The sequence below is a fragment of the Camelus bactrianus genome, chromosome 3 (genome assembly GCF_048773025.1).
Source record: "Camelus bactrianus isolate YW-2024 breed Bactrian camel chromosome 3, ASM4877302v1, whole genome shotgun sequence".
NCBI lineage: Eukaryota > Metazoa > Chordata > Mammalia > Artiodactyla > Camelidae > Camelus > Camelus bactrianus.
This window is the reverse complement of record NC_133541.1, coordinates 89,375,145-89,401,767: the sequence shown is the minus strand read 5'-3', so window position 1 is coordinate 89,401,767 and position 26,623 is coordinate 89,375,145. Positions and strand designations below refer to the sequence as shown.

Genomic DNA, 26,623 nt, shown 5'->3' with positions numbered 1-26,623 from the left:
AATATAGATTTGTTCCTTTTTTCCAAAATTGTTTTGGCGATTCTGGATCCTTTGCATTTACATTTAAACTTTAAACTCTGCTTGCCAATTCTATCATTTTGATTGGATTGCACTGAATCTATAGGTTAATTTGGACATTGGGGAGACTATTGTAGCCTGATGCCATTGAACGCTGAAATCATATGTTGTTTGGTTTTTTTTTTTTTTTTAAATGGAGGTACTGGGAATTTAACACAGGACCTCTGTGAATGCTAAGCATATGCTCTACCACTGAGCTGTACCCCCATCCCCCTGAAATCATATATTTTGTTTGTTTATTTGAAATCATATATTGTTAATTAATAACTCTTCTTCTGACTCTGGGCTCATTAAACCACTAGATACGTAGTATGTACCCTGGGAGAGAATGCAGTAATTAGAGGATGTGAATGTTTAGTCCTTTCTGAAAATAATTTTTGCTGTAAAATAATAAGCCGGCATTTTAGTTGCAGCATCATTTTTTTTGTGTGAGCTTGATTAATATGTTTCCCTAGAGCAATAGTTAGTGTCACTCACTCATACTCTAAGTCAAATTCTGAATTTGCAATAATGAAATTGTATCCTGGGTGGTGGTGATTTCTCCAGTTTACTGCTGCCTTGGGGCAAGCATGCATACTCAGGTCACATCCCGCCACCTTTTGGCCAGCTGTCTTGGAAAATGAAGACCACTAGCGTTCACTGAGGACTTCCCAAGCATGGATCATTTGTACTTATACTGTGACTCCAGAGCCTTTGCTTGAATCACCACCCTGTGAAGCCTTTGATAAATCATTTGAAAAGCAGAATTTGCCATTTGCTAACTCTTCCACTTTTCAATACAGAATTGGTTCAAGGTGTCCTGAATTCAGTCAGTACATTTAAATTTCTATAAGTCTTTGCAGTTTTTATATATGCTTTCATATATGATCCATTTAATTCTTTTTCATGTGTAAAATGTACTTTCATAGGATTCATTTAATTCTATCTGTTCATTCTCTGCCCCATCAAAATTCATTGTTGGTGATTTTTCCTGACATTATATTGGCAGGCTAAGAAGTGAGTTTTGAAAAAAGAAGATGAAAGAGAGATGCAGTCCCTATCTTCCATACAGGCAGTTGCTGGTGTCTGTCACCCTAGAACTGGTTTAGAGAGACAGCCATGAATCTATCTCCTTGATTTAGTGGAGAAGGAATTTGACAATCCTTGGGAACATTACGTGTTGCTCCTAAAATTTAGTGCATCTGTAAATGTCTTTTCATTCTTTGAATCAAATGGAGGGTAAGAGAAGGGAAATATACAATGCTGGGATACACGTACAAAGACTCTTACTTTTGGCCAGAAAGTAAGGAGAATTCAGTTCTCTGTTAAAATGTATGAGAATTAAAATGAAGGAAGTTAGTGCCTCAGTCCTAGGGTGGATAGAAGATAGTAGCTGGGTTATTGAAGGTGATTACCAGTCCTGGACAGGGTATCCATGCTTACTACTCCTGAGGTGTGTTCATTTGTTTATGGAAGTAAATTGATGTGAGCTTGGTACAATGCTGGGAATTGTGGAGCCATACAAGGGCAAGTCAGAGATGGTCCTTGCCTTAATGGGGAAAAATATAACATTTACAAATGAAAGTATCATTCATGTATCTCTCGTGCTTGTAACTACAGTTTCTGGTAGGTGCTTGATACATGCTGATCTCAACATAATTTGTTGAAATCATTTGTGTGGTAAGGATGGAACAGATAAAGCTCAAGCTTAAATACAGAAATGGAAGAAAGGGTTTTACAGGTGGAAAGAACAGCAAGGGCAAAGACACAGTGAGAGGAAAATACAGGCTTTGTATAAAAACATAAAGTGACTTTGGTGGCAATGTGGAAGGCCATAAAGCAAGTAGTGAGAAGTAGTATTTTGGAAAAGTAGGTTGGGAATCATTGAGACACCTGAATTAATTCAACTGATTTGAAAGTATGTATTTATTTTTAAATAATGCCCCAATCATGTTGACTGTGATGTTAGTAATTCCCTTACTATAGGGTAGGCCGATTGTGGAATTAAATGGGAGATGGGTGGTGGAGGGGGGGTGGGGGGAAGATATTGCAGGAAGGTACAAGAAATGGAGAATGAAGGAAATTGCTCAAAACTGTCTTTGTTCTTCAAAAGCAAGGATATATTTAGAAGGATATTTAGAAGGAAGTACCACAATTTAACATTTTTCATTAATTAGAAAACTCTAATTTGTAATTAATTTAACAAATAATGAAAACATACAACCCTCTCCCCTCCGGAAAAAATCCCTCCTTTAGCTACTCCACCAAACAGCAGGTGTCACCATCACTCGGGAACTGGCTAGAAAAGCCGACTTTTAGACCCCAGTCCAGACCCACCGAATCAAAATGTGCACTTAACGTGATGGCCAGGTGACTACGTGCACGTTACAGTCTGAGAAGCCCTGCTCTAACCCATTGTATTTTAGAGCCAATATTTTGCTGAACAAAAGTCCTAGCTGGTGCCGCCGTTTCTGGCGTCTTCACCAGGGGGCAGTAGCCCTCTCACTTCCTCTGGGTTTCAGCCCCCTCGTCCAGGCCGGAGTTAAGCCCCGGCCCCAGATCCGGGTGGGCAGGGCTACGGTGGGGGCGGGTCTGCCCAATGGGCTCTCCCGGGCGGGGGGCGGGGCTCTATTTCAGCCGCGCCTCGGGCCGCAGGCGCGGTGCGCTCCCCTGGCTTAGTATGTGGCGCGTTCCCGGTCTGCTGTGCGTGCTCGTTGCAAGGAGGAGCAAGCTCTCCGGACCTTGGAACAGGCCTGCCGCCTTCATGTCCACTCTGCTCATCAATCAGCCCCAGTATGCTTGGCTGAAGGAGCTGGGGCTCCGCGAGGAAAACGACGGCGTGTATAATGGCAGCTGGGGAGGCCGGGGAGAGGTATGCGGGCGTCCCGGGAAATCTCTGCGGCCTCACTTCTCTCCGGGAGGCCGGCCGGGCACTGCCCCGCTCCAGTCCCCTCGCAGGCTGTCGGCGGTGGTACTGAGTGGGAAGCTTTGAAGCTGTACAGCAGAAGTTTTCTCATGTATACTGTCTTTAAAATACCGTTAGATTTTAGGGCCCGTGGGCTGTGGAGTATCAGTCACTTTGGAGCTGGTTGGGGTTAAACTTCCTCCGCATACTTAAAAAAACCGTATGGCATAGTTAAACACTCTGTCTATGGTGAGAAATGCCACACGCTTAGCGGTGGAAATTACCTGAATTTTGTGCTTGACTATGGCTCCTTATATGTGACGTGGATAGTTTTACATATTTTCTGAAATCCTTTGGAGTGCAAGTTCGGATTTGATGAAATTGTGTCATGTTTTCGTTGAGCTCAGCTTCTCTGAGGGCCAGGTTTTCAGCATTTCTCTATTTCCAGAGCCTCACTCCATGCCTGACACCCAGTAAATGTTCAGTAAGATGTTTTATAGAATACAGTGGAAAGGTAAGGTTTTTATCGCCGAGATTTTTTGGGAGCCGCATACAGAAGAAAGCTTTTGATGAGAAAATGTTATGTAATACCGAACATTTTCTTGAATGCACCTGCCTTGTTAGAAGAAACACATCTTTCGGTTATCTGTGATTGCAGGAGATGCAAGTGGTTTTTCATTGTTTCCCAAATTTCTGCCTCCCTCATTAGTGGTTTCATCTTGTTTTTCCTGTGGCATCAATCCTTAGGTTCATGGGTACCTCTCCTGAAGATCTTTTTAAAGCTACACCTGGACTTTTTCTTTCTAATTGACCTCTCCAGTTTGTGTGGACAGGTGGGGGAGGGGCCAGGGCCCCTCTGTGGGACCCCCATGGCCATCCATCATATTGTCCCTCAATGCTCCACCTCCCCCCTCCTCCCAGACTGCTGCACTTTATTAATAAAGTCTGGACTTAATAAATTCATATGGATGTTTAACTTAAAAACAAACAAAACCACAGGTCTTTCCCATAATTGTCTGGCCTTGGCCATTTCACCTCTGACCAGAGGTGGGTAGAGTAAGAGACGGAGTAAGTTAAACTCACAACTTTGGTCTGTTTTTAATGGAAAAAGAGGCAAAACAACAGGTTACATTTAGGCTTTTGTTTGTATCTAATACTTAGATGGCAAAGGTGAGCTTTGTAGAATAGGTGGTTCTGGATGTTCAGGTCAGAAATGAAAGAGCTCTGTAGACTTGCTTAAGTTAATGTAAAGGTTCCAAGCTTAGGTATTGTATCTTAATCTCCCCCCCACCCCCGCTCCTTTTTTTCTTCCCCCATTTGTTCTGCTCACCGAATTTGGGATTACATTTTTTATTTATGGTGGTCATCTTTTTTGTTTTAAGGTTATCACCACCTATTGTCCTGCTAACAATGAGCCGATAGCAAGAGTCAGACAGGTAAGGTTTTTTTTGTTTTGTTTTTGTTTTTGTTTTTAATGCAAGCAAACTGTCCACAGGGAGTTTGTGCTAGTGATCATGAGTGATACAAACTCAAAGAATGTTTCTTTTTAATTTAACATTTAAGAATGTCAGAGAGAGACTTTCCACTCATTGTGGGAGGAGATGCACTTGAAAAGGAGAACCCTAGAGGGGACCAGGGAGGGATCCATTGAAGGCCATGCTTCTGGATCACCTGGGGATTTCTGTCTGACCTCTCAAATCTGGGTTGGAGCCTGATGTTCTGAATTTCTAATGCACCTTAGGTATTGCTCCCCGATGAAGCTCAGGGACTTTGCTTTGAGAAGCAATTTCTTACAAAAGCACAGGTTCTAACTTACTGAGTTCAGCAAGTTTTTGGAAGCATAAGCTGTGAAAATCATTCTAAACCATGAATCCTAGGGTCACCTGGAGATTGTTCAATTCTTTTCCAAAAATAATCTCTATGTTGTTAGAAGGAGATCATTACTGCCCTTTCCTTTTCTCTTTGTCTTCCTCTAAATCTTTACTTAGGCCAGCATGGCTGACTACGAAGAAACTGTAAAGAAAGCAAGAGAAGCATGGAGAATCTGGGCAGATGTAAGTATGGAGGCCAGGGCACGATTACCTCCTGTAATTACCATGAGACACAGAGACATCTGATGATTAGGCCAGTGCCCCTGTGCTGAAAAGTCTCCTTGGGGGCTCAGACCATCTCCTCTGCTGTAGTCCTAAATTGTCCCTTTTCCATATTTGGCCCTCAGTAACTGGGTAATTTTAAATGGAATAGAACTCTCTGCTAAGGTAACATAAACTCAGTCTATGAGCACTCTATTCTCCAACTGGAGTTACTTGAATTTATAATTAGAAAAGAGGAAGGAATATCTATGCTAAAAATACCCATCTGCGCCATCTCCCTCCCCCTGCCAGTGTTACTGGGGGGAGGAGGGGAGGGGATTTTAGTGGTATGTCGACATTCCTGGTTCAAAGGGCAGTGCAGGCAGCGGCAGCTCTTTCACAGGGCGAAGGCTCCAGTTCCTCCACAGTCGGATGAGGCTTTGAGGCAGATTCTGTCTTCTCTGTCTCTGTTTCCAACAAGGGTTATGAATGAAAGTGTAGGAACTGTTTCTGGAGTTGGGCTGGGCCATGCTGAGCTGGCACTGGAGGGCCAGGCTCTGGAGGAAGGGAGAATAAAGAACTGGCTTAGTCTGGATCTCCCAGTCTCCCCTTACCTCCCCCACCCTGAGTTTCAGATCTCCTACCAAAGATTCTAACTAAGCCTGAGGCTGTAGGAATACCCTGGATGGTTAACCCAGCTCTGCCCCTGGGTAGATTGATTCACTTTAGAGTGCTTTGTCTTGTAAAATGGGGAGACCGGATGTGCTTACCTCTCAGTTGACCTGAGGGTTAAATGAGTGCATTTAAAGTGCTTACAGGTGAATCAGGCAGGGGCAAACCTCAGTACCTGTGAGTTTGTTATGTAAAACCACACGCTGGCGGGTTTGGGACTGCTGACCCACAGTGTTTTCTCTGATTCGGTGATTGCTATGGGACTTGAGGAGGGGTAGACACTCCAGGAGAGCCCGGGGTTGGATGCAGAGTTATCTGCCAAGATGTTTCCCCCTGTGCAAAGCTGGAAGAACATCTTTACTTTCACTAATTCTGGCTGTAAGTTAGGTTCCATTATATACAATCAAAAATATTCTTGAACAAAGGAAATAATGATATAAGAAGTTATCTCTGGTGATAGCTCTGTCCTGGTACAGGTCCCTTTCTGAGTTCTTTTAGGCTATTAAGGAGGAGTTAGAAAGCTTCCCTGATGCTGCTGGGCCTTGATTGCCTTTAGCTCAAAATAACACCAAAGAACATGCGAAACTGGCACATTCTGAGGTGGCTTATTGTGAACCCCATCCACGAAAAGAGTTCTGTACTCTCCATCAGTCTTACAAGTTTCCCTTATTAATAACACCCTGCATTAGTGTGGTACCTGTTTCCGCCCCTCTGCATCCTCTGTGTGTCATCATTTTTCCTCTCCATTTCTGGTGAGGAAGAGCTAGGCTTTCTTTCCTCTCTTGATGGCAGGGAACTGCGAATGGGCCCTCTGTGGCTGAACAGAGGAATACCAGAACCCTGGTAGCTCTCTGACATAGGTATCTTTGTAATAGTTCCCCAAGGACTCATGGTTCCCTCCTCGTGGCTATATTTGATGCTTATTCCAGACCAAATTTCAGGGGGAATTGTGCAGGGATGAATGCAAGGTCTCTCATTGCCCATCTCAGGGGGGTCTGAGGTTACTGATGCCCTGTCATGCTGGAACTGATCAAGCCCACATGGAGAATGTGGCTGTCTTCCCGGTGTCCTGCTCCCCCTTCATATCTTTTGCCTCATACCTAATCCTGGCTTTCTTATCTATGGCTCCTCCTACTAGTCATCTTGGAAGCTGGAGGAAAATAAAATGCCGGGTTGGAGTGGTGTGGGATGTTGAGTGGTGATTCTAATGTATAGTCAGAGCTAAGACTCAATCAATTACCAAGTCTTGAAAATTTTGAATTATATTTATCTCTTGCTATTTTTGTGCTCCAGACAGCTACCATCTCTTGTCTGGCCTGATGGTTTTCCTGCCTGAGTCTTTTCTCCATCTGATCCATTTTCTATACCACATCTAGAGTGGTATTTTAAAATGCAGTCTGTGATTTTCTCTTCACTATATAAAACCTTTTAGTGATTTCCCCACTGCTCTTTGAATCCTTTACATGGTCCTTTGCATTGTGGCCCCTGCTTTCTTCTCTGCCTCTTTAAGCTTTATAGTTTTCCAAACTCACCGCATGCTCTTGACTTTTAGCCTTTGCATGTGTTTTACTCCCTGATCCTGTAATTTTCTTCTACTTTCTCTACCTTTTCAGCTGGCAAACACCAATCCTGCTTTAGGTCTTAGGTCTCAACTCTAAACTTCTTTAAAAAGCCTCCTTCCTCCTCACCTTCTTGCCCCCAGGTAATGCCAGATTAGCACTCGCAGGTGGTCCAGTTGTACAGTCTGGCTCCTCCATCACGGCGCTTACCACCCGAGATCATAGTCTCCTGTGTCGTGGCTCTGCCACCCCCACTGGACTGTCAGCTCCATGGGGCGTGAATTGTAGCTGCCTTGTTTCCTTTGTGTCCCTGGGATTAGCATGATATCTGATGCATAGAAAGTGTGCAGTAAGTGTTGGTAGAAAGACTAATAGAATAAATCTATTCGGGATGGGAGGTTAAAGGCCATGTGTGCTGTATTGGCCATTCTCAGTTGAAATTAACCAATTTGCTAAGCTTTTAAATGGATGGGCTAAATTCAACTGAAACATTATTAAACCCATTCCATGCATTAGAAAATATATAAGATCTGCACTGCATCATTTAATGTTACAATTTTTATTGATCATAAAAATGGCAAATGTTGCAGACATAAAATGTGGGGAATGCAAGTCTGTTATAATTCCATTTCCCAGAAATTACAGCTGTTAATATCTGGTATATTCCTTTAATTTTAAGCAAAAGTTTGTTTACAGTATGCATTATTTTATTACTTTTTGTTGACCTGTTATATTTCTTAAACGTTTTTCCTTATAAATCTATCTTACTCTTTTTAGAGAGTGTCAGGTATTCCATTTTATGGCTATCCTGTAATTAACCAATCATAGACTGATGGACATTTAAATGGTTTCTCTTTTTCTCCGCTGGAAACAGCACTGCAGTAAATGCTGCTGAGCCTATACTTTTGCACACTTACATATATGCTCAATTTCCAGAAGTAGAACTGCCTATTCAAAGGGTAGGGGCATTTTAAATGTAAATAGAATGCTAAGCTACCCTCCAGAAAAGCCATCCTAAGACATTTGAGATGTATTTGAGAAGGAGAGCCAAGAAGAGCCCTGAGCCCCCAGTCAAGCTCTGGGAGCCCCTCTCTGTGAGGGGGTTGGGGGTGGGGGACAGGCTCCAGCCTCGGGAGTAGGAATGGTATTGTTAGTTGCTTTCTGAGAGAAAGGTGGAATTAAAGGAAGAGCTGCAAAGGCAAAAAGGGGTGATAGCATAGTTGGTGAAAGTATGTCTCCATTCTTTCATCACATCTCAAACTTAATATGGCCCAACCTGTACTCTCCACCTCCAAAAAAATCTGGACTCATCTTCCAAGTCATCTTCATCCCTGTGATTCTACTTCCATCTACCTAGCTATTCAAGCCAGAGATCTGGGAGTCATCCTTAATTCTTTCATTTCCCTTACCTGTTCCTTAGTGAGTTCTGTCCTACCAACAAAATAGATCCTGAATCTACTTTTTGTCTCTCTTGCTTCAATCTTAAGGCCAAGTCACCATTATCTTTTGCCTCGGTTACTAGAATGTGTCCTTAGTTGGTCTTCCTGCTTCTACTCTTTTCTCCTCCAGTTTATTCTCCACACATTAGGCAGTGATCTTATAAAATAAGGTCAAGCAAGTCATCTTACTTTGCTTCTTAAAAACTATAAGATTTAGCATTGTACCTGGAATAAGATCCAGACTCTTTAAAGCTCCTCCTAGCTGTGGGCATGGTGTCCTTCCCAATCAGCTCCTCAAATATGACAAGCGTTTATTTTCCATGGATCTCTTAGACTGTTTTTGCCCCTGGTGTAGAATATTCCTATGGTTGAAGATAAAGTTAACATACCCAATTATTCTCCAAGCCTGCTATTCTCTCTGCCTCAGAACCATGTTTATTTCCTTGGTCTTTATAACCCTTGTGGCAATTTGTAATTCTTTGTTGTCCTTTTCCCCTCTTATTAGTGCCACGAATGCTGCTAGAGAATAATTACTAGCTTCACAAATGCCTCACTTATTTTAGCCCCAGTGTGTGGCAGTACTGTTGTTCTCAGAAAGTATTTGGTGAGTGAATGGTATGATTTGAATGGATCATGGAATACCAGCTTTATAAGTAAACAGTGTATTGTTTGGACATGAAATTGGATTATGGAATACCAGCTTTATAAGTAAACAGTGTATTGTTTGGACATGAAATCAGTTTGACCCATATGAAAACATCACTGGCAATCATAAAGGCTTACAGGTATGTAAGGTATTCTGAGCTTTCTGGAATCACTCCAAAAAGTTGTGTTCAATCTGAATTTCTCTCTGTACTTGGCACAGTCCGTTGCTCACAAAAAAAAAGTATCATCTGAATATTTTCCAGGTCTGCCGTATGGATTTTAGGGCCTGCCACGTCACCCTGTTGTTGGGATCAAAGCAGGTGTCTTTGAAGTGCTTGTACTGTTCTTTTACAGCACATTTATCTAATACTGTGTTACACGTGCAGGTTTACACTTTGAATCAGACACTAAAATTCCATTCTTTTCTTAGATTCCTGCTCCAAAGCGAGGAGAAGTAGTGAGACAGATTGGTGATGCCTTGCGGGAGAAGATCCAAGTACTAGGAAGCTTGGTAAAGCATTTTGTACTTTATGTCCATAAAATCTTTTGAGTGGGGAATGAGGCTATCTTGTACTTCTGTGTATAAGATTGTGATTTTTAAGAAAAGTAATTTATATATTGCAAAAATCTTTAGAGGAAAGATTAAAAAGATGAACATAAAAAAGTGAAGACAATTCTTGGGTTTTAAAATTCTTTTAGAAAAATATGAACAGACTTTCTGAAGTATATTTATTACCTTCACAAAGCAGAAACAAATGTGTTGCTTTCCCCACCATAAATTTAATGTGTAAAGCATGAATTCTGTTGGAAAAAAAGCTGCTTGGTCTTTTGTGTTTTTAGGTGTCATTGGAGATGGGGAAGATCTTAGTGGAAGGTGTGGGAGAAGTTCAGGAGTACGTGGATATTTGTGATTATGCCGTGGGCTTATCACGGATGATCGGGGGACCCATCCTGCCGTCTGAAAGTAAGCAAGGAAGTCAGTTCAGCTAAGAGTTTTGTATTCTGATACAGAGAGCTCCAAAAATTTCTCTGATCCACACGGAGCTCCTATGAGGAGCAGAGGCCTCATGGATATCATTATGGTTTATGAGACTGTGGTGATAACAGCTTTGGTTGTGTGCTAATTAATGCACCAGTATCCCACAGCTATGTGGAATAATCAGCTACAAGTCCCCACTTGGTCTGATGCCCCTTTGGACTGAAAATGAGGGTCCAGACTTAGTGCTTACTTAGCTGACAGGCATTAAAGTAACGTGCTTAAGAATGTTCCACGCTTTCCCTGTCCTCAGGACCCGGCCACGTGCTCGTTGAACAGTGGAACCCTGTAGGCCTGGTCGGAGTCATCACTGCGTTCAACTTCCCTGTGGCGGTGTACGGCTGGAACAACGCCATCGCCATGATCTGTGGGAATGCCTGCCTTTGGTAAGAACGGCTCACTGTCTTATCCAGCAGTTAGATGGTAAAGGTAGCCGTTTTCAGGTACTGCTCAAAATACTGTAAATGTATCGAAGTGTTTTCTACTACTCTGCTCTTCCATATTAAGTCAACACCTGCTAGTTGTGAAATGTAGATTTTAAATTATTAGATATTTTGTTATTGGTAAAATTTATTTTTTTGACTTGTTTTTTAACACAGCCTTGTCCCCTATCCCTCCCAGTTGTTTTTACCGCAAGCTGGTTACTGTAATTCAGTTCTGACACTAACTGCCTGGTCTTAGCGTCAGGCTCCACCTGTTTAAGGGCTCAGTCCTTCACAAGACTGCCCCCACGTTAGATGCAAACTGCCAGTGTCCTCAGGTCTCCAGGACATCTGTAGTTCTGACCAGCAATCTGCAGATGAGGAAGTTCCTGTGAACCCCTGTTTCAGTAATCCATTAGCATTATGCACAGAACTCAAGAAAGCACAGTACTTAATGACTGCAGTTTCATTATGAAGGACACATAGAGCATGGTCTAGAAGGGTCTCAGACGCAGAGCTTCCTGCCCTCTGTGAGGTCAGCACACATCCCCTTCCCAACCAGGAAGCTCCACTGAGCTTTGGTGTCCACAGTTTTTATGGGGTTTTATTACGTAGGCATGATTGATTAAATTATTATATATGTGATTGAACTCAGTCTCCATCCCTTCTCCCCTCCTATCTCCATGGTTGATCTTTCTAGTGACCAGTCCTCATCCTGACCCACTAGTGACCTCCTTAGCATAACAAAAACCCTTCTGTCAGGAAATTTGAGGGGTTTTCATGTTATGTGCCAGAAACTGGGAGCGACGATTCAGATAACATTCTTTATTATAATACACTTCACAAACAGGAAACTAAGTGAACAAGTAAGAGGAAAAGAAGAACTTGTGATACAAGTCACAACCTTCTTTTTAAAATTTGATTCTTTTTTTTTAAGTTCAATAAAAATTTGATAGTGAATTCCCAAGTGATTCTGAGGCACTTGGCCAATGTTCCCATTGATATATTAAATGTTACATCTCTGTAAAATATATGATAGTAAAAGTTAGCTGGGAAGATGTCAGTGTTTTACAGATGACAAAACAGTTGTTTGCTTTTAGCTTTCGTGTTCGGTAAGGGAACGTAGATTAGGAAAACCAGGAGAGTTGTCTGCCCATTTTGCGTCTGTCACACTAATATGTACTGGTCTCAAGGCTGTACTCAGTTGAAGGTACTCAAAAAGCAAGGCATAGTTGGGAGGGTTAATGATTTGGCACCATGTTTCCAAAGGCTAGTTGTACAATTTTCCTCAGCCCTCTGAGCCTTCCCCTGAAAGTTTGTGTTGATTGATTTCTGTTTCACTCAGTTCCCATCAGTGGCAGACGTTAATGTAACAGCTCCTGTGATTGGTGCAGCAAGCAGGTTCGAAATTGTTTGATGCCATTTTTATATTTGAAAGTTTTACAGCCCCGTGGGTCCCAGAGACACCAAGCTGAAGGATAGATTTCTACTTAAGTAACTAGGCTCAGTTGCTTAATTTGAAGGAACTTGTTCTCACAAAGTTTTTTGCTTCTGCTTGAAGATAAAAGGTATTGATGATTTCCGCCAAATTAAGCTGCCTTTTTTTTTTTTTTTTTTTGACCCTTACAAGGAAAGGAGCTCCAACAACTTCCCTCATTAGTGTAGCCGTTACAAAGTAAGTATATGTGGCTTTTTTTTTTTTTTTTTTTTTTTTGTGGGTAGGGAAGAATCTGAAAAGGGTGACTGATAGGCACTGGATTTTTAATCTGACGCAGAAGTGTCATTTTTATTTTAGCATGGGTTTTTGACAAACTTTTGGTTGTAACAACATTTTTGTATCATTATGCAGTTTATAGAACTTTTTCAGAACCATATCATTTAAGTCTTGGGAAATATGCTAGATATTGATACAAATGTTGAACCTGAACTCTTAAAACATTTTTTGTCACTTGGAAAATAAAAACAAATCCAGTAGACAGGAAATAGTTTTACAATTTAGGGGCTATATGCTATAACTATTGAGTATGTTAGTGGTTCTGCTCATCTGATACATTTATTACTTTTGTTTAATAGCCAGCAAAACAGAGAGAAATTGTTTTATACTGTTCCACTAATTCTTCTAACACTCTGAAATGCACTTCATCTTTTGGTTAAAAAATTATTGTTTATTCATATTTGGGAACTTGACAACTCTTTAGGTCATAAAATCAGTGTTATTAATTTATCATTCCAGAATTTAGACAATGTTTAGAAGAGGGTGCCTTTCCATGTAGGGTGATGAGGGGCCCTGATATTCCATTGGTTGCGTGAGCTGCATTCTCTGATTTAACAGTCATTAGTAGAGAGCTTGTGATGGAGTCCATATGTAAGAAGCTCCTTAATGTTGGGAGATCATTTAGGAATACTGACTGACGAATTGAAATTCGGCTGAAGAAGAGAGTAATATATGTTAGTAGTTAATTGAAAGGATACGTGACGTTGAGAAAACAATATCCTTCAAGGCAGAGGTGTTCAAATTAAATATTAAGTAGATCTCTGATAAACAAAACACATGAAAATGATAAGATTCCACAGGCGGTTTTTAAAAATAAGCCTTTCAAAGAACTGTGGATGTAGTGAACTGACTTGCCAATTGCTTTTCAATAACTGGTTCAGTTATTGTTACTTTTGATTCTGTTTCAAATGTTCTAAAGTTTGAGCTTTTAAATATTTATTTGCTTTAAACCTTTGAAGGGCCTGAGGCATTCATATAGGAACATGGCTGAATCTTTAGGTAATTTAGAATATTATCTGGTACTGTAATGAAAGATAGTAAGTAAAATAACGCTAAATTGTGCCAGAATTAACCAAGAGTGCTTCAGTGTCCACTGGGAGTTCTTAAATTCAACTAAAATTCAGACGCATAAGATGAGCACGTTTCATACCTCTGTCATTTGTTTTGCACGTCATTTTCTTCTTCTTAAGATTTTTTGGGGGAAGGAAAAAAAAGGTTCTCCTTTTTAGTGTTGGAAAACCTCATCTCTTATTTTGAGGTGAAATCCAGGCCTGCCTATTTGAGGGATGAGAGAGAAAGTTGAGAAACAAAAGTCAGGTGGTTGGAATTTATTGCTGTTTTCAAAAAGTGATAAGAAATTAAATAGCTCCCTTCCTTGATTGCTATTTCTTTCCTAGGATAATAGCCAAGGTTCTGGAGGACAACGAGCTGCCTGGTGCGATTTGTTCCTTGACTTGTGGTGGAGCAGATATCGGGTAGGTCAGGGACCTGGGTTGATCAACTACAATCATCTTTACTAGAATTTCAAAACCCCATATAGCTAAGGAGGTGAGAACAGTTTTTGTAATTGTTATTTTGTGGATCTCATTAGGCTTAATTGGTGTGTAGCCTCTGTTGGAGCATGAGTAAGAACTGTCTTTTTCATTGCCCAGAACTACTATCATAATGTGTTTATATCCTAAAATGACAACCTGCTATGCCTGTGGGCAGTCCCTGGCTTCCTGATGCTTGATTTATAAATGTGCTCACTTACAAAGCAAAGCTGTGGAATTGTGCTCTGGTGGCTCACTCTCCACCAAGAACCTAGCCTATTCTCTGGGTTCTTCAACTGACCAAAAAAGAGAACCCTGGAAACACAGCTTCTAAGTTATATTTGTTTTTTAAAAATTGCCATGTAATTCACATACCATAAAGTTCTCTCTTAAAAAATGTATAATTAAACAGCAGAAATTGACGCAATATTGTAAACAGACTGTATTTCAATAATAAAATTTTTTTAAATTCTCAAAATTAAAAAAAAAGTACAATTCAGTGGTTTTTAAAATAGTCACAGTGTTGTGCAACTATCATCATTACCTTATCCCAAAACATTGTCATTACCTCCAAAAGGAACCTTGTACCTCTTAGCAGTCCCTCCCCCTCCCCCCACTTCTGGCAACCAGGAATCCCCTTTGTATCTTTATGGATTTTCCTATTCAGGATATTTCAATATAAATGGAATCATATAACATGTGACCCTTGTGTCTAGCTTCTTTCATTTTGCAAAATGTCACAACCTTTTTTAAGCTGGAACGGACTGTAATTTCTCTGAACTGTGGTGAAAGCTGGTTCTGCCAGCCTGGACTTTGATTGGGTGACATTTCATAGGATTCAGGTCTTAGAACTCTTACTGGTGTGGTTAAAGTGTTAAGTCTCTCTCCAGCACTTGTACCATACTATTGTACTTACTGGGCAATCTCAAAAAGGAGTAATAAATGGCTCCTTTTTGTTCTTTGTTTTTTTTTTTTTTTTAGATAAATGAGAAAATAGAAAATATAGCTCCCACATAAAGAGTGCATAGTGAAGTATTATCTGAATGTCATTTAAAACACGGTCTAATCCTTGACCCACTCTGCTCTTGTACTTCGGGCATCCAGTCCTTCGTGTTGGCCTTGGAATAGCTCAGGTAATAGCAGTGTGTGCAGGAGTGCTGTACACAGCAGCCACCTTGAGCGTCAGTGCTCATGTGTGCTGGGATGACTTGGGGAGGACTACCTGCGTAGTCTCACCCCGCATTTCCAGCCCTCCATTACTCTAATGCTGTGGCTGCCTTGCTTGGCCCACCCCAAGCCCTTTGAAGCACTGGACTGTGAGCAAGGAGGCTCAGATCAATAGTGTCTGGTCTCCATTCCTTAGAAACAACTGGAAATCCTAGCACAGCTTTTGTAAGTCAGCTTCCGTGAAGGTTACTTAGGATATTTCCCTACAGTCTTTAACTTTAGGAATTAGTTTTAAGAGTCTGCAAAGTAACTGGGATGCTCATCAAGGAATTGCTGAAGTCATACTGACCAGTGACCTATCAGTACAGAAAGGAACGTCTTCCTTAACAGCATCCTTGAGGTGATTGCTGTTTATGGAGAGCTTGCAGAACGGGTTAGCTTGTTCCACTGTATGGTTCTTGTGAAAATCTAATTCGTTTTCATGAAGACCTTCCCTTGGGACGGATCCTTGTGTCCTTGACTGACCGCCTTTCCCTGACAAGGGCCATGTCATAGTTTTCTGGCTGGTACCGTCAGGTGCTGACATTGCTGGGTCTCTCTGCTTGGGTGACCGTGTCTGTTCCTCTGCAGCACAGCAATGGCCAAAGATGAGCGGGTGAACCTGCTGTCCTTCACCGGGAGCACCCAGGTGGGAAAACAGGTGGCCCTTATGGTGCAGGAGAGGTTTGGTAAGTGTTGGCTTTCTAATGAGGATTTTAATTCCCTCAGACATGCATGTGAAACCTAGAGATTGGGTTTTTTCATGGAGACACCAGCCATGTTTATTTCGGTGTCCAAGTAAAAGGAAGGGTACAGTTATGAGTGGGTTACTATTAGGGAGATAGCAAATTTAATAGCGTAATTTGGAAAAGGATGTCATTTTTTCCTCTAAATGACCATAGTAGAATCATACCAAAAATATTTATCAGTTTCTCTCAGACCTGCTTGACAAATAAAAAAAAAGAAAACTTGCAGTTTTAATAGGACCAGTGAGTGCAGTACCTAGAGTGAATGTGGCATAAAAGACTTACACCTTTTCTTTGATTTATATTTTCATGCATGTATGACTGAAAAGGGTTGTAAGATGTAACTTTGTATGCTGCACTATGGCTCATGAAATAGGTTTTCTAAGATAATGTTGACTGTCATTTTTTGGCTATTTTGCTGAATTTAGACTCTAGCCTAGAAGAAGATGAGACTTGAATAGTTAATCTGTCAGCTACTTTGCTACATGGGCACTGCCTTTAAAGAAGACATTAACGGACTATTAGAGCTAATAAACCAGGTCGGCAGGGTTGCAGGATACAAATCAGTGTGCAAAGATCACTTGTATTTCTGTAGATTAACAATGAACAATCTAAAAGTGAAATTCAGAAAACCTTTTTGTTTACAGCAGCATCAAAAATTAAATTCTTAGAAATAAATTTAAGAAAAGAAGTTCAAGTCTTTCATGCAGAGTACAACAAAACATCATTGAAAGAAATTCTAAAAGACCTAAATAAGTGTAAAGACCTTCCATTTTCGCTTTTTGGAAACAATTTAGTAGTATTACTGCCCAAGATCAGAACTGCCCAAGTGATCTGCAGATTGAATGCAATCCCTTTTAAATTTTGCTTGGCTTCTTTATAGAAATGGTAAGCTGATCCTAAAATTCATAAGACGTGCAAAGGGCCCCAAATAGCCGAAACAATCTTGAAAAAGAAGAATAAAGTGAGACAACTCACACTTCCCAATTTCAGAACTTACTACAAAGCTATAATTATCCAAACTATGTGTACTGGCACAAAGATGGAAGAATCAGTGCTCTAGAATTGAGAGTCCAGAAATGTACCCTTATGCTTATGGTCAAGGGTGCCAAGACATGTCACTGGGGAAAAGCGGTCTTCAACAGATAGTGCTGGGACAACTAGATATCCAAATACAGGTGTATGAAGTTGGACCCCTCCCTACCGTATACACAAAAATTAGCTCAAAGTGTATCAAAGACCTAAATATAAGAGCTAGAATTATAAAACAGAACTCTTAGAAGACAATATAGGAATAGGTCTTCATGACCTTAGATTAGACAGTGGTTTCTTAGATATGACACCTAAAGCAGAAGCAACAGAAGAATAGATAAGTTAAACGTTATCAGAATTAAAAGCTTTATTTCAAAGGACACCACCAAAATGAAGAACCACCTACAGAATGGGAGAAAATATTTGGAAATCCGTTTCTGATAAGGGTTTTGTATCTAGAATATATAAAGAACTCTTAAAATTCAGTAATATTAAAGGCAATCCAATTAAAAAATGGTCAAAGATAAAACAAATGGCTATTAAGTATGTGCAGTGGTGCTCAAGATCATTAATCCTGCTTCTCCCACTAGCAGATAAATAATCTTCCTTCCTTGCCCTTCTTATTCAAAGCTGTGGTTTGTTGTTCTCTCATAAAGAGTACCATTAGTAGGATTATAATTTTAAAATGATGTACCTGTCTGTCTTAAGTTCTAGGTGCTTTTCCTGGAGAGGGTTAGTGGTTTTGAATGTGGTTAGGGAGCACATAGAGAATTGGGAGGATATAGAAGGTGTAGGTCCTGTCTCTTCTGCTACATATTATTTGAAGCCAAGCAGGAGGAGTTGGTGTTATGTGTAGATACTTCTATTTCTTTCTTTTTCTTAGCACTGAGGCACAGTGCTCAGCCAACAAGCTGTCATTAAATCTACTGTTGGAGCTGAGACTAGAGCTGACGCAGCCCTCAGTGCCTTTGGGCAATGACAGCCACGTCTCCCCTTATAATTTAATACCCACTTGATGCTTAACTGTTTCAGAGTGGTGGAGGGGAGAACATATTCTCCTGCTGTCACATATGTTCCTGATACCACAAATAAATAAAAGCTACTTACATAGAAGCTGATTTTAAAGTGCAGTTCAGGCAAGATAAATTTATACTTAAAAGATCAGTAGTAAACACAGCTCTAAATTGAGGCAAATGAATCTCAAACCTTTATGCTAGGGAGTATTAGAATGGCACTCCACCTGCTGTGTACCTTTCCTGGAATGTAAGTTGGCAGTGTGTATCAGGAGCTCTGATAGTCACGCCTTTTGGCCCCAATCTAAGTAGACAATCAAGAGGTAGCTAATCAAAAACCAATATATTCAACACTAGAGAAGTAGCTAAATAAAAGTTTGCACATCATTGATTTGGAATACTATGCACTGATTTAAGAAAAAAGGTCTTAATAACTTAGGGAAAAGGTAGAAGTTATTAATCAGAAAACAAAGCAAAATTAATTAGTATGATCTCAACTAAATATAAATCTATAGGAAATAGATTGGAAGGCACTATACCAATATACAAGGAGAGATTTCAGGGTCGCCTGTGGGCTGTAGCTTTTTGCCTGCTTGATTGTTTTTGCTTTTCTTGTGAAAAATAATTTTCTACAATAAACATTAATTTTTAAACTTTTTTTGTGGTAAATATATGTATAACATAAAACTTAATATTTTGTTTTATGTAGATTATAAGCATCTCATTTTTAACTGCAGTTCTATGGCATTGTGTAGATTTACATTGACATTGTTGTGAAACGATCACCACCATTCATTTCCAGAACTTTTTTATCTTCTCAACTCTCTACCCTTTAAAAACTAACTCCCTATTTCTTCCTTCTCCTAGCCCTTGGCAACCAGCATTTTACTTTCTGTCTCTCTGCATTTGACTATTCTAAGAACCTCATAAAGTAGAACCATACAGTAGTTGTCTTTTTGTGACTGTCTTATTTCACTTAGGAAAATGTCTTCAAGCTTCACCCATGTTGTAGCATGTGTTAAACTTCCTTCCTTTTCAAGGCTGAAAAATATTCCATAGTGTGGATATACCACTATTTGTTTACCCATGCATTTGTTAATAAGACACTTGGAGTGCTTCTACCTTTTAGCTGTTGTGAATAATGCTGCTACAAATACTGAAGTTCGAGTCCCTGCTTTCACTTCTTTTGGCTTAAGTACCCAGGGGTGGAATTGCTAGATCTTATGTTATTCTGTGTTTAATTTCTTGGGAAATTGTCGCACAGCTTTCCACAGTGACTACACTCTTTTACACTAAGTGTTTCAAGTTTAGGGGGATATAATTTCAAACTGAGAGAAATTTTAAGACTAACAGGAGGAATTCCCGTATACCCTTTAAAGAGATTCACCAATTGCTTACATTTTGCCCCATTTTAAAAATCATTTTTTCTCTCTCAAGCAACATACACACATATATATACATATTTATTGTGAGAGCATAATATTTTTGAACCTTTTGAGAAAGTTGAAGACATTGTGTTTCTTTACCACTAAATATGTTGGTGTATTTCCTAAGAACGAGGATATTCTGTCATATAACCATGATGCAATTACTAAAATCAGGAAACTGGACATGAATGTAATGCTCATACTATGTTTTTTGTCTTGAAAAAATTTTTTTATTGAGGTACATTTGACTTATGCTCATGCTATGTTTTAAATCAGAGAGTAAAAGCAATTGGGATGAGCTGATTTGAGGCCATCTAGCTGTGTGCATTAAACACTGAAATAGGCATTCATTTGGGCTTATTATGTTTTTAAAGGGAGAAGTTTGTTAGAACTTGGAGGAAACAATGCCATCATAGGTAAGGCCGCCCTTTCTTTTTTGTTTGTTTTCTGTTCGGAATCTCTTTAGTAGCCATTCTGAATATTTAGAACTTGTGTAAGAACTCATCCCTTTGATGTTGTCTTTGAGATCTCATTCCTGTGGAACAGGACACAGTGGTTTGAAGCAGAGACAACTTGGAGGGAAAGGTGGTCATGTTTGGAAACTGTTACCTGGGGCTTAAAACTTGTGTATGAGACTTTCTAGTGTGGCATTGTTTCTTGTTTTTCCTTCTATTTTTTGAAAACTGGCCACGTGTTTAGAATAAATAACTCTTACACGACCTGCTATTTCCAAAAATATTAGTTTGTCTTTAGTAGAGTATTGAGTACTTTTATATTGGAAAACAACACTTCCTTAAGGCATTTTATCATTTACCTATAGTCTTGGAGATTATTTCATTCTCTTTTTCAGTTGTTTGGCACAAAAGGAAATAGTCTACCAGCAAAGCTTCTGGATAATATAGTGAACACCAGTTGGTTGAGACTTCATATAATTGTGGATTTTGTAGTGAAAAAGAAAAACTTGGTGGGGGGAGGGTGTAGCTCAAGTGGTAGAGCTCATGCTTAGCATACACAAGATCCTGGGTTTAATCCCCAGTACTTCCTCTAAAAATAAATAAGTAAAACTAACTACCCCCCCAAATAAAATAAATTAATTAAATTTAAAATTTTTTTTAAATTAAAAAAAAGGGAAAAACTTGTTAGTTGTATATTGCCATCAGTATCACCAGAAATTTTAAAGAGTGCACAATGAAGGGTTTGTTTTGGATGAACTTCTAATCTTGTGGAAGAGAGAGTTGATTTAGAAAATACACTTCATATTTACTGATCAGTGGGTAATTGCCAGGTACTGTGCTCAGCTGTTTCATATGCAGTGTATCCCCACAAAAATCCCATGAAGCAGATACCATTAATAATCTCATTTAAAGGTTACACTCTGAAGTTTAAAATGATATGGACCTGAAGTGACAGGCTAGCAAGTGACAGAGCCGGCATTTGCATCCTGGTCATCAGACCGCAGAGCACAGCTCTTTCCCTGACTCCTTACTGCCATCCATTAATACCCCCAGATATTATCCCATTTTACGGATAAGAAAACTTGAGGCTTAAAAAGGTAAAATAACACAACTAAAAAGTGGTGGGGATGGATAAGAACCCTAGTCTGTTGTACAAACCACCTTCTTAACCATCATACTGGTCTGAGAATGCTGTTAGATTAAACAGGGGAAAATGGAAGATGTAAGAGGGAACTGGGACTGTACGCTTCTGGAAGGGATAGGAAGCGTTAGAAATCATACAGTGGATCAGTGGAAAGGTTAACCTTGTAAACACTGTGCTAGTTTTTTCTTCAGTGGGCAGAAGAGGAGAAAGAAGGAATAGACCAAAGTAGAGAGGAATCTGAAAGCGATGTTTGCATTGATCTCTTCATAATTGCAGAGGAAGCAGAAAAGGGCCTTGTGTGTGATCACTTTGAGATTTTCCACAAAGTAGAGGGTGAGGTCATCTGGTGCAGTAGTAGAGAGCTTGAAGGGTTTCAGAGATTGGAAGAAGCTTCTGGAGAGGGGGCAGCAGGAGGCATTGAAGGGAATGGATTATGCAGGTGAGGGTGTTGATGTTGTTAGAGAGCTTGGTTTGACGGTAGTGATAAATCAGAAGGGTCCCATTGCTCTCTGTGGGCCCCAGGAAGCTACCATCTAAATGGGCCATGGGGTTGAGGTGGAAAGCAAGTGAAACTGCCAGAGACATGGTGGTCTTTGAGAAGAGACCACAGGAGGGTGCAGCAGAAGCTTAGTGAGTATCAGACACTTGGAGACAGGAAAGAAGAGGAGGCCAGAGAAGGGAGAGCTCATTGCTCTGTTCTCATCATTTCCCCTGGGAGAAGAGTTGCCTCTGCGGTGTGAACCTGCTTATTTTACAGGATACTTCTGATGTTCTCTCACTGCACTTGCCAAAGGCGTCATCTTAGAGCAGTTAGAAGGGTGCCTTGTCTGCCTACTTCATGACACTGATGAGTGTGTTTGTGCTTCCCTAAGCTTTTGAGGATGCGGACCTCAGCTTAGTCGTTCCCTCAGCTCTGTTTGCGGCCGTGGGGACAGCCGGCCAGAGGTGTACCACTGCGAGGCGCCTGGTGAGTGGCTGCGTGGGCACGCTGTCCTCTTCAAACACCACTTTTTAAGGCATCGTACTGTTACAGAGATGTCGTAGAAACGCTGCTGGAAACATGTATTCCCTGGACGTGGTTGGCATGTATGTGGCCCTGCTGCTCTGTCCTGTGCTCAGGGCAGGCACTGCTGGTCAGCTGGGACTCTGCCCTACCTCTGCCCCAAGCTGAAAGTTGTCCCGTCCTCACTGACTGGAGTTGGACTTGGGAGATGAGATGTATTGTCAGCCTTATACCTACAACAAGGTGGACAAAGTCCCATGTCACTTAGAATAAAACAAGCTAAAAATTTGAAAAATTCAAAACAATTAGCTATTGGATAGGCAGTCTTGGCTTTTTTGTAAAACCATTTTAAGTAGTAAAATATTTTAAAAATTTTGATTTTTGGTTTATAAGTCAAGTCTTAATTTGACTTGATGTGACATGATTTATTGAAAAGTAAATGTATGTGTGTTCTCTCTATAAATGTATAGTCTGTACCCATATACAGAGGATGCGTTAATATTGAGTGCATATGATGAGAGTGATTTAGCATCAGCGTTTGGGGTTTGGGATGTTAATCTCCACATTTAGATTTGAGCTGGATTTTAGTTTTTGTGTAGGATACAACCTTGAATTTCATGTCTCTTATGCTACTGGAAAACTATGTGAACTACAAACAAGTTTTGATAAAAAATTTGGCTATGTTCGCCTTTTTAAAAATTATTATTGTTGAGTTTTCCTCCTGTAATTAAAAACACATTTTACAATTGAATTATAGAGGAATTGTCTTTGGGTTTTTCCTGTCACCCACAATGAGTAAGAACAAATTTTTACTATGGTTGACATAGTCTAAATTAATTAAAATAAGGTAAGTGGTAAAGGGAAGTTGTCTTTAATTTGCACATAACTTTTCACATTCACATTTTCCTATATTTTACAATGAATGAACATCAGTCTTTCCTTTGTTCTATCAGTTGAAGTTCTCAAAAAAAAAATCTAAGTTACAGGCTCCATAAAGTATTTATAATTTATTAAATTTGTTCACCTTAACATTTATTCCATTAATGCTAAGAAGGAAACGGGGTACTCCAAAAGATTATAATCTTAATTACATGGTAAACTATGAAATGACATAAAAATCAAACATTTCTTTATTTGGTCAACTTTTATTTTTCCTTTGTGTCCTGGAACAAATACACATAGCCATGCTTTGTATTTAGTGTTCAGTATTAGGGGATACTATTAGTCATGGCCCAGATCAGTTTCTGCAGGGACAGTAGTGTTATAGGGGGAAACCCATTCTGGTGCTACGGACCTCTCCGTGATTGGTAGTTGGCCCTCCGTATCCATGGTTCTTCCAGTGTCAGCAGGTTTAGCCAACTGGGAACCGTGTAGTACTGTAGCATTTACTCTTCAGAAATATTTTTATACAGGTAGACCCATGTAGTTCAGACCTATGTTGTTCAAGGGTCAACTGTATAAATCAGTACTATTAAGAAAAATTGTACATTGTTAATTTTGTATGTTTATATGTAGTATTTATAGTACATTTATATGCAGTAATCCCTTGAATGTTTCTTTTTTCATTTAGTTTTTACAAGAAAGCATCCATGATGAAGTTGTTAATAGACTTAAAAAGGCCTACGCACAGATCCGTGTCGGGAACCCATGGGACTGTGAGTGTCTGGTCGATTTCAGAGATGTTCCTTTTTGACAGCTGGTGTTATAAGTGTTCCTGATCTTCTGCTTCTGTTTTTCTCCCCTTTACTGAGAGGCCGGAAGGAATAAAGCAGGATGTTGGGCATCTGGGGAGTCATGTCTACTTTTAGGTTAGGATATCAGTGCTTGATGTGGGCTGGTGGGTGAGCCTGGGGGATGGTGTTGAGATGGGTTGGGTTTGACGAGCTTTTCCCCTCGTCCAAGCACCACCATCTTGCCCGAGGCAAGGCTGCAGGAGTCACCTGCCTGACTTCTGCTTCCCCTTCCTTCCACTTCTGCCATTCACAGTAACCAAAATGATTCTTTAAAATGTAATTTGATAATTCACTCTCCTGTTTAAAGCACTCCAGTGACTTCTCATTGCTCTTCAGTTAAAACCTGGATTTCTCCTGAGCCCCTTAGCAAATGCACAATCTTCCATGATCTGACCTCAGCTGCCTCCCCAACCGCCTACCGTCTGTGTACCATTTGCCCTGTTGCTCCCTGAGCACCAGCTTCTCCAACCTTCTTTCAGTGCTTGAGCGTTCCAGGCTCTGCCCTGCTGGGGGTGCTCTTTGTCCAGCAGTTCCCACCTCGTCACTGAGGCCTACCTATGTTCCTTCTTCCTCTGTCCTTTTTCATGCTCTGCTTCTGGCCGCCACAGAGGGCAGCCTTATCCTCCTCCCCTTAAATTGTGCACTGACTGCTGAGCCTGTGAAGTCTTGGTGAATGAGCACCCCTGTAATGATAAGCAGGGCCTATGTTTTTACTGCAATGCTCTGATGAATTGCTGGCCCTTTCCCTGGATTTGGCCCTCCCTGTTTTTGTATCAGGACACAGCCACACCAGCTTTTTTGTGTCTTCTGTGGCTGCTTTTGTACCGCATTGGCAGAGTTGAGTGGTCGTGGCAGAGACCACATATGTTATGCAAAGCATTAAATATTTCCTATCTGGCTCTTTGCAGGGAAAGGGTGCTGACTTCTCTAAACATAAGAGGATATATGAGGGACTGGTCTGTTCATTGGGAAAGCTGTTATAGTAATAAAATGATGCCGTTTATGGTGAAGTGAAGAGCATTCCTTTTTCTCTCCAGCTAATGTTCTCTATGGGCCGCTCCACACCAAACAGGCAGTGAGCATGTTTCTTGGAGCAGTGGAGGAAGCAAAGAAAGAAGGTGGCACAGTGGTCTATGGTGGCAAGGTAATGTCAACTTGAGATCGGGAGTGACAGCTTTTACTTTCCCTTTCACACAAGCAGGGCTCTGGGTAAACTGGTGAAGGGTCCCCAACTGTCATTTTGATTTCCTCCATCCCTTTTATAATGGGAAAGTACATGTTTTAAAGAATGGCAACATAAAATGCCTGGAACATTACTGAAGGACACACACTGAAAGTCTAGTTGCCTTTGTATTCAGTCCCTGGGAATTTGAATGGAAGGGAGACCTCCTTTTCATGGTCAGTAGAAGACTGTATTTAGGGCAATTTAAAAAATCCATATTTAGTTATGATTTATAAAAGTCATCTAAGGCAGAGAATCAAAAAAATATATACCCCAAACATTTTAATTTAACACATATTACTATTATTGATGAAAATTAATCTGTCTATCTAAGAAAGAAATGGAAAATTTTATTCGAGTCACATTTGAGGATTATAACGTGGGAACAGCATCTCAGAAGGCTCTGAGAACCATTCCATCTGTTGGGAGTCAAGGCACAGTTTTATAAGTTTTTTGAGACAGAGGGCTGTGCATTAAATGGCGAATTATTGACAGGTTACACAATCCAGATCTAAGTGTCATCATGGCCTCTTAAAGATCAAGAAGGAATGTTATCTTCTAAGGAGTTGTCTTGTTGATGGTAGGAGAGTGTTGCTTTTTATGGTTGAGCGGGTGTTCTGCCCACAGGGGAGGTTTGGTCGATGGGTGATGCAGACACACAACGCACAGTGAGGGGAGAGAGGAGGCCAAAGGGCGGAGAGATTTTTTTTTTTTTAATTTTTCTTGTCTTGCCATAAAATACGAATTTTATTTCACACTATATTTGTTTGAGTCTTCAGATGTAGTTCCAAGGTGTTTTCTTCATGTATGGTAGGAACTAATCTTCATCCTTGAATAAGCTATGCTTGTAATTTATTATCTACATTTTATTTTCACTTTCTTTAAAAATCGCTGAGAACTGAGTCTCTTGCAAAGCTCTTTGAGGGCAGAATCCTTCTCCCTCGTCTCTTAACATTGACACACCCACATCTCATTGGATAGAGTTGTATATGCGTATTTGTATTTTTTGTTACTTAAACCGAGTTTTTTTTTAAGTATTTAACATAATCTTCAGAAGTAGCTCTTTGTGTAATATTTACTTATTTACATAATACAATACAGTATTATAATAAGTACAGATGACTCTTGGTAAATATTACAGCTCAGAGGGTGGGAGCAGGATTTCACAGCATGCTGGAGAGTTGACCACCAGCTAAGCAGTTTGCTGCAGGCAGGCGGCAGAATATTTTTTAGAAGGAAAAGTGCGTGTTAGTTAAGTGGAGGTGAACTAGTAATTTGGTTATGTGGAGGTTAGTTAGAAGTGTGGAGCTTTTGATTTCTATATTAATGCATATTAGTTTGCTAGAGCTGTCATAACAAAATATCACAGACTGGGTGGCTTAAACAACAGAAGTTTATTGCCTCACTGTTTGGAGCCTGAGTCAGAAATCAGGGTGCTGGCGGAGCTGGTTCCTGGTGAGACATCTCTCCCTGGCTTGCAGACGACCACCTTCTCTTAGTGTCCTGACATGGTCTTTCCTCCCAGCACG

At 40.4% G+C, this 26,623-nt stretch overlaps 1 protein-coding gene across 1 annotated transcript in view; it reads left to right on the top strand.

Annotated features, from left to right (window-relative positions):
* Positions 1–2,689: 2,689 nt before the first annotated feature.
* Positions 2,690–26,623, top strand: part of ALDH7A1 (aldehyde dehydrogenase 7 family member A1) — a 33,602-nt gene continuing 9,668 nt past the window's right edge. The window contains exons 1-13 of the mRNA XM_010971555.3: positions 2,690–2,929; positions 4,345–4,398; positions 4,951–5,016; positions 9,780–9,860; positions 10,190–10,313; positions 10,639–10,771; positions 12,438–12,482; positions 13,979–14,056; positions 15,911–16,008; positions 19,912–19,953; positions 22,009–22,103; positions 23,710–23,794; positions 24,910–25,016. Coding sequence (XP_010969857.2) covers positions 2,738–2,929; positions 4,345–4,398; positions 4,951–5,016; positions 9,780–9,860; positions 10,190–10,313; positions 10,639–10,771; positions 12,438–12,482; positions 13,979–14,056; positions 15,911–16,008; positions 19,912–19,953; positions 22,009–22,103; positions 23,710–23,794; positions 24,910–25,016 — 1,200 coding nt within the window. The 5' untranslated portion in view covers positions 2,690–2,737. The remainder of the gene's footprint in view (positions 2,930–4,344; positions 4,399–4,950; positions 5,017–9,779; positions 9,861–10,189; positions 10,314–10,638; positions 10,772–12,437; positions 12,483–13,978; positions 14,057–15,910; positions 16,009–19,911; positions 19,954–22,008; positions 22,104–23,709; positions 23,795–24,909; positions 25,017–26,623) is intronic.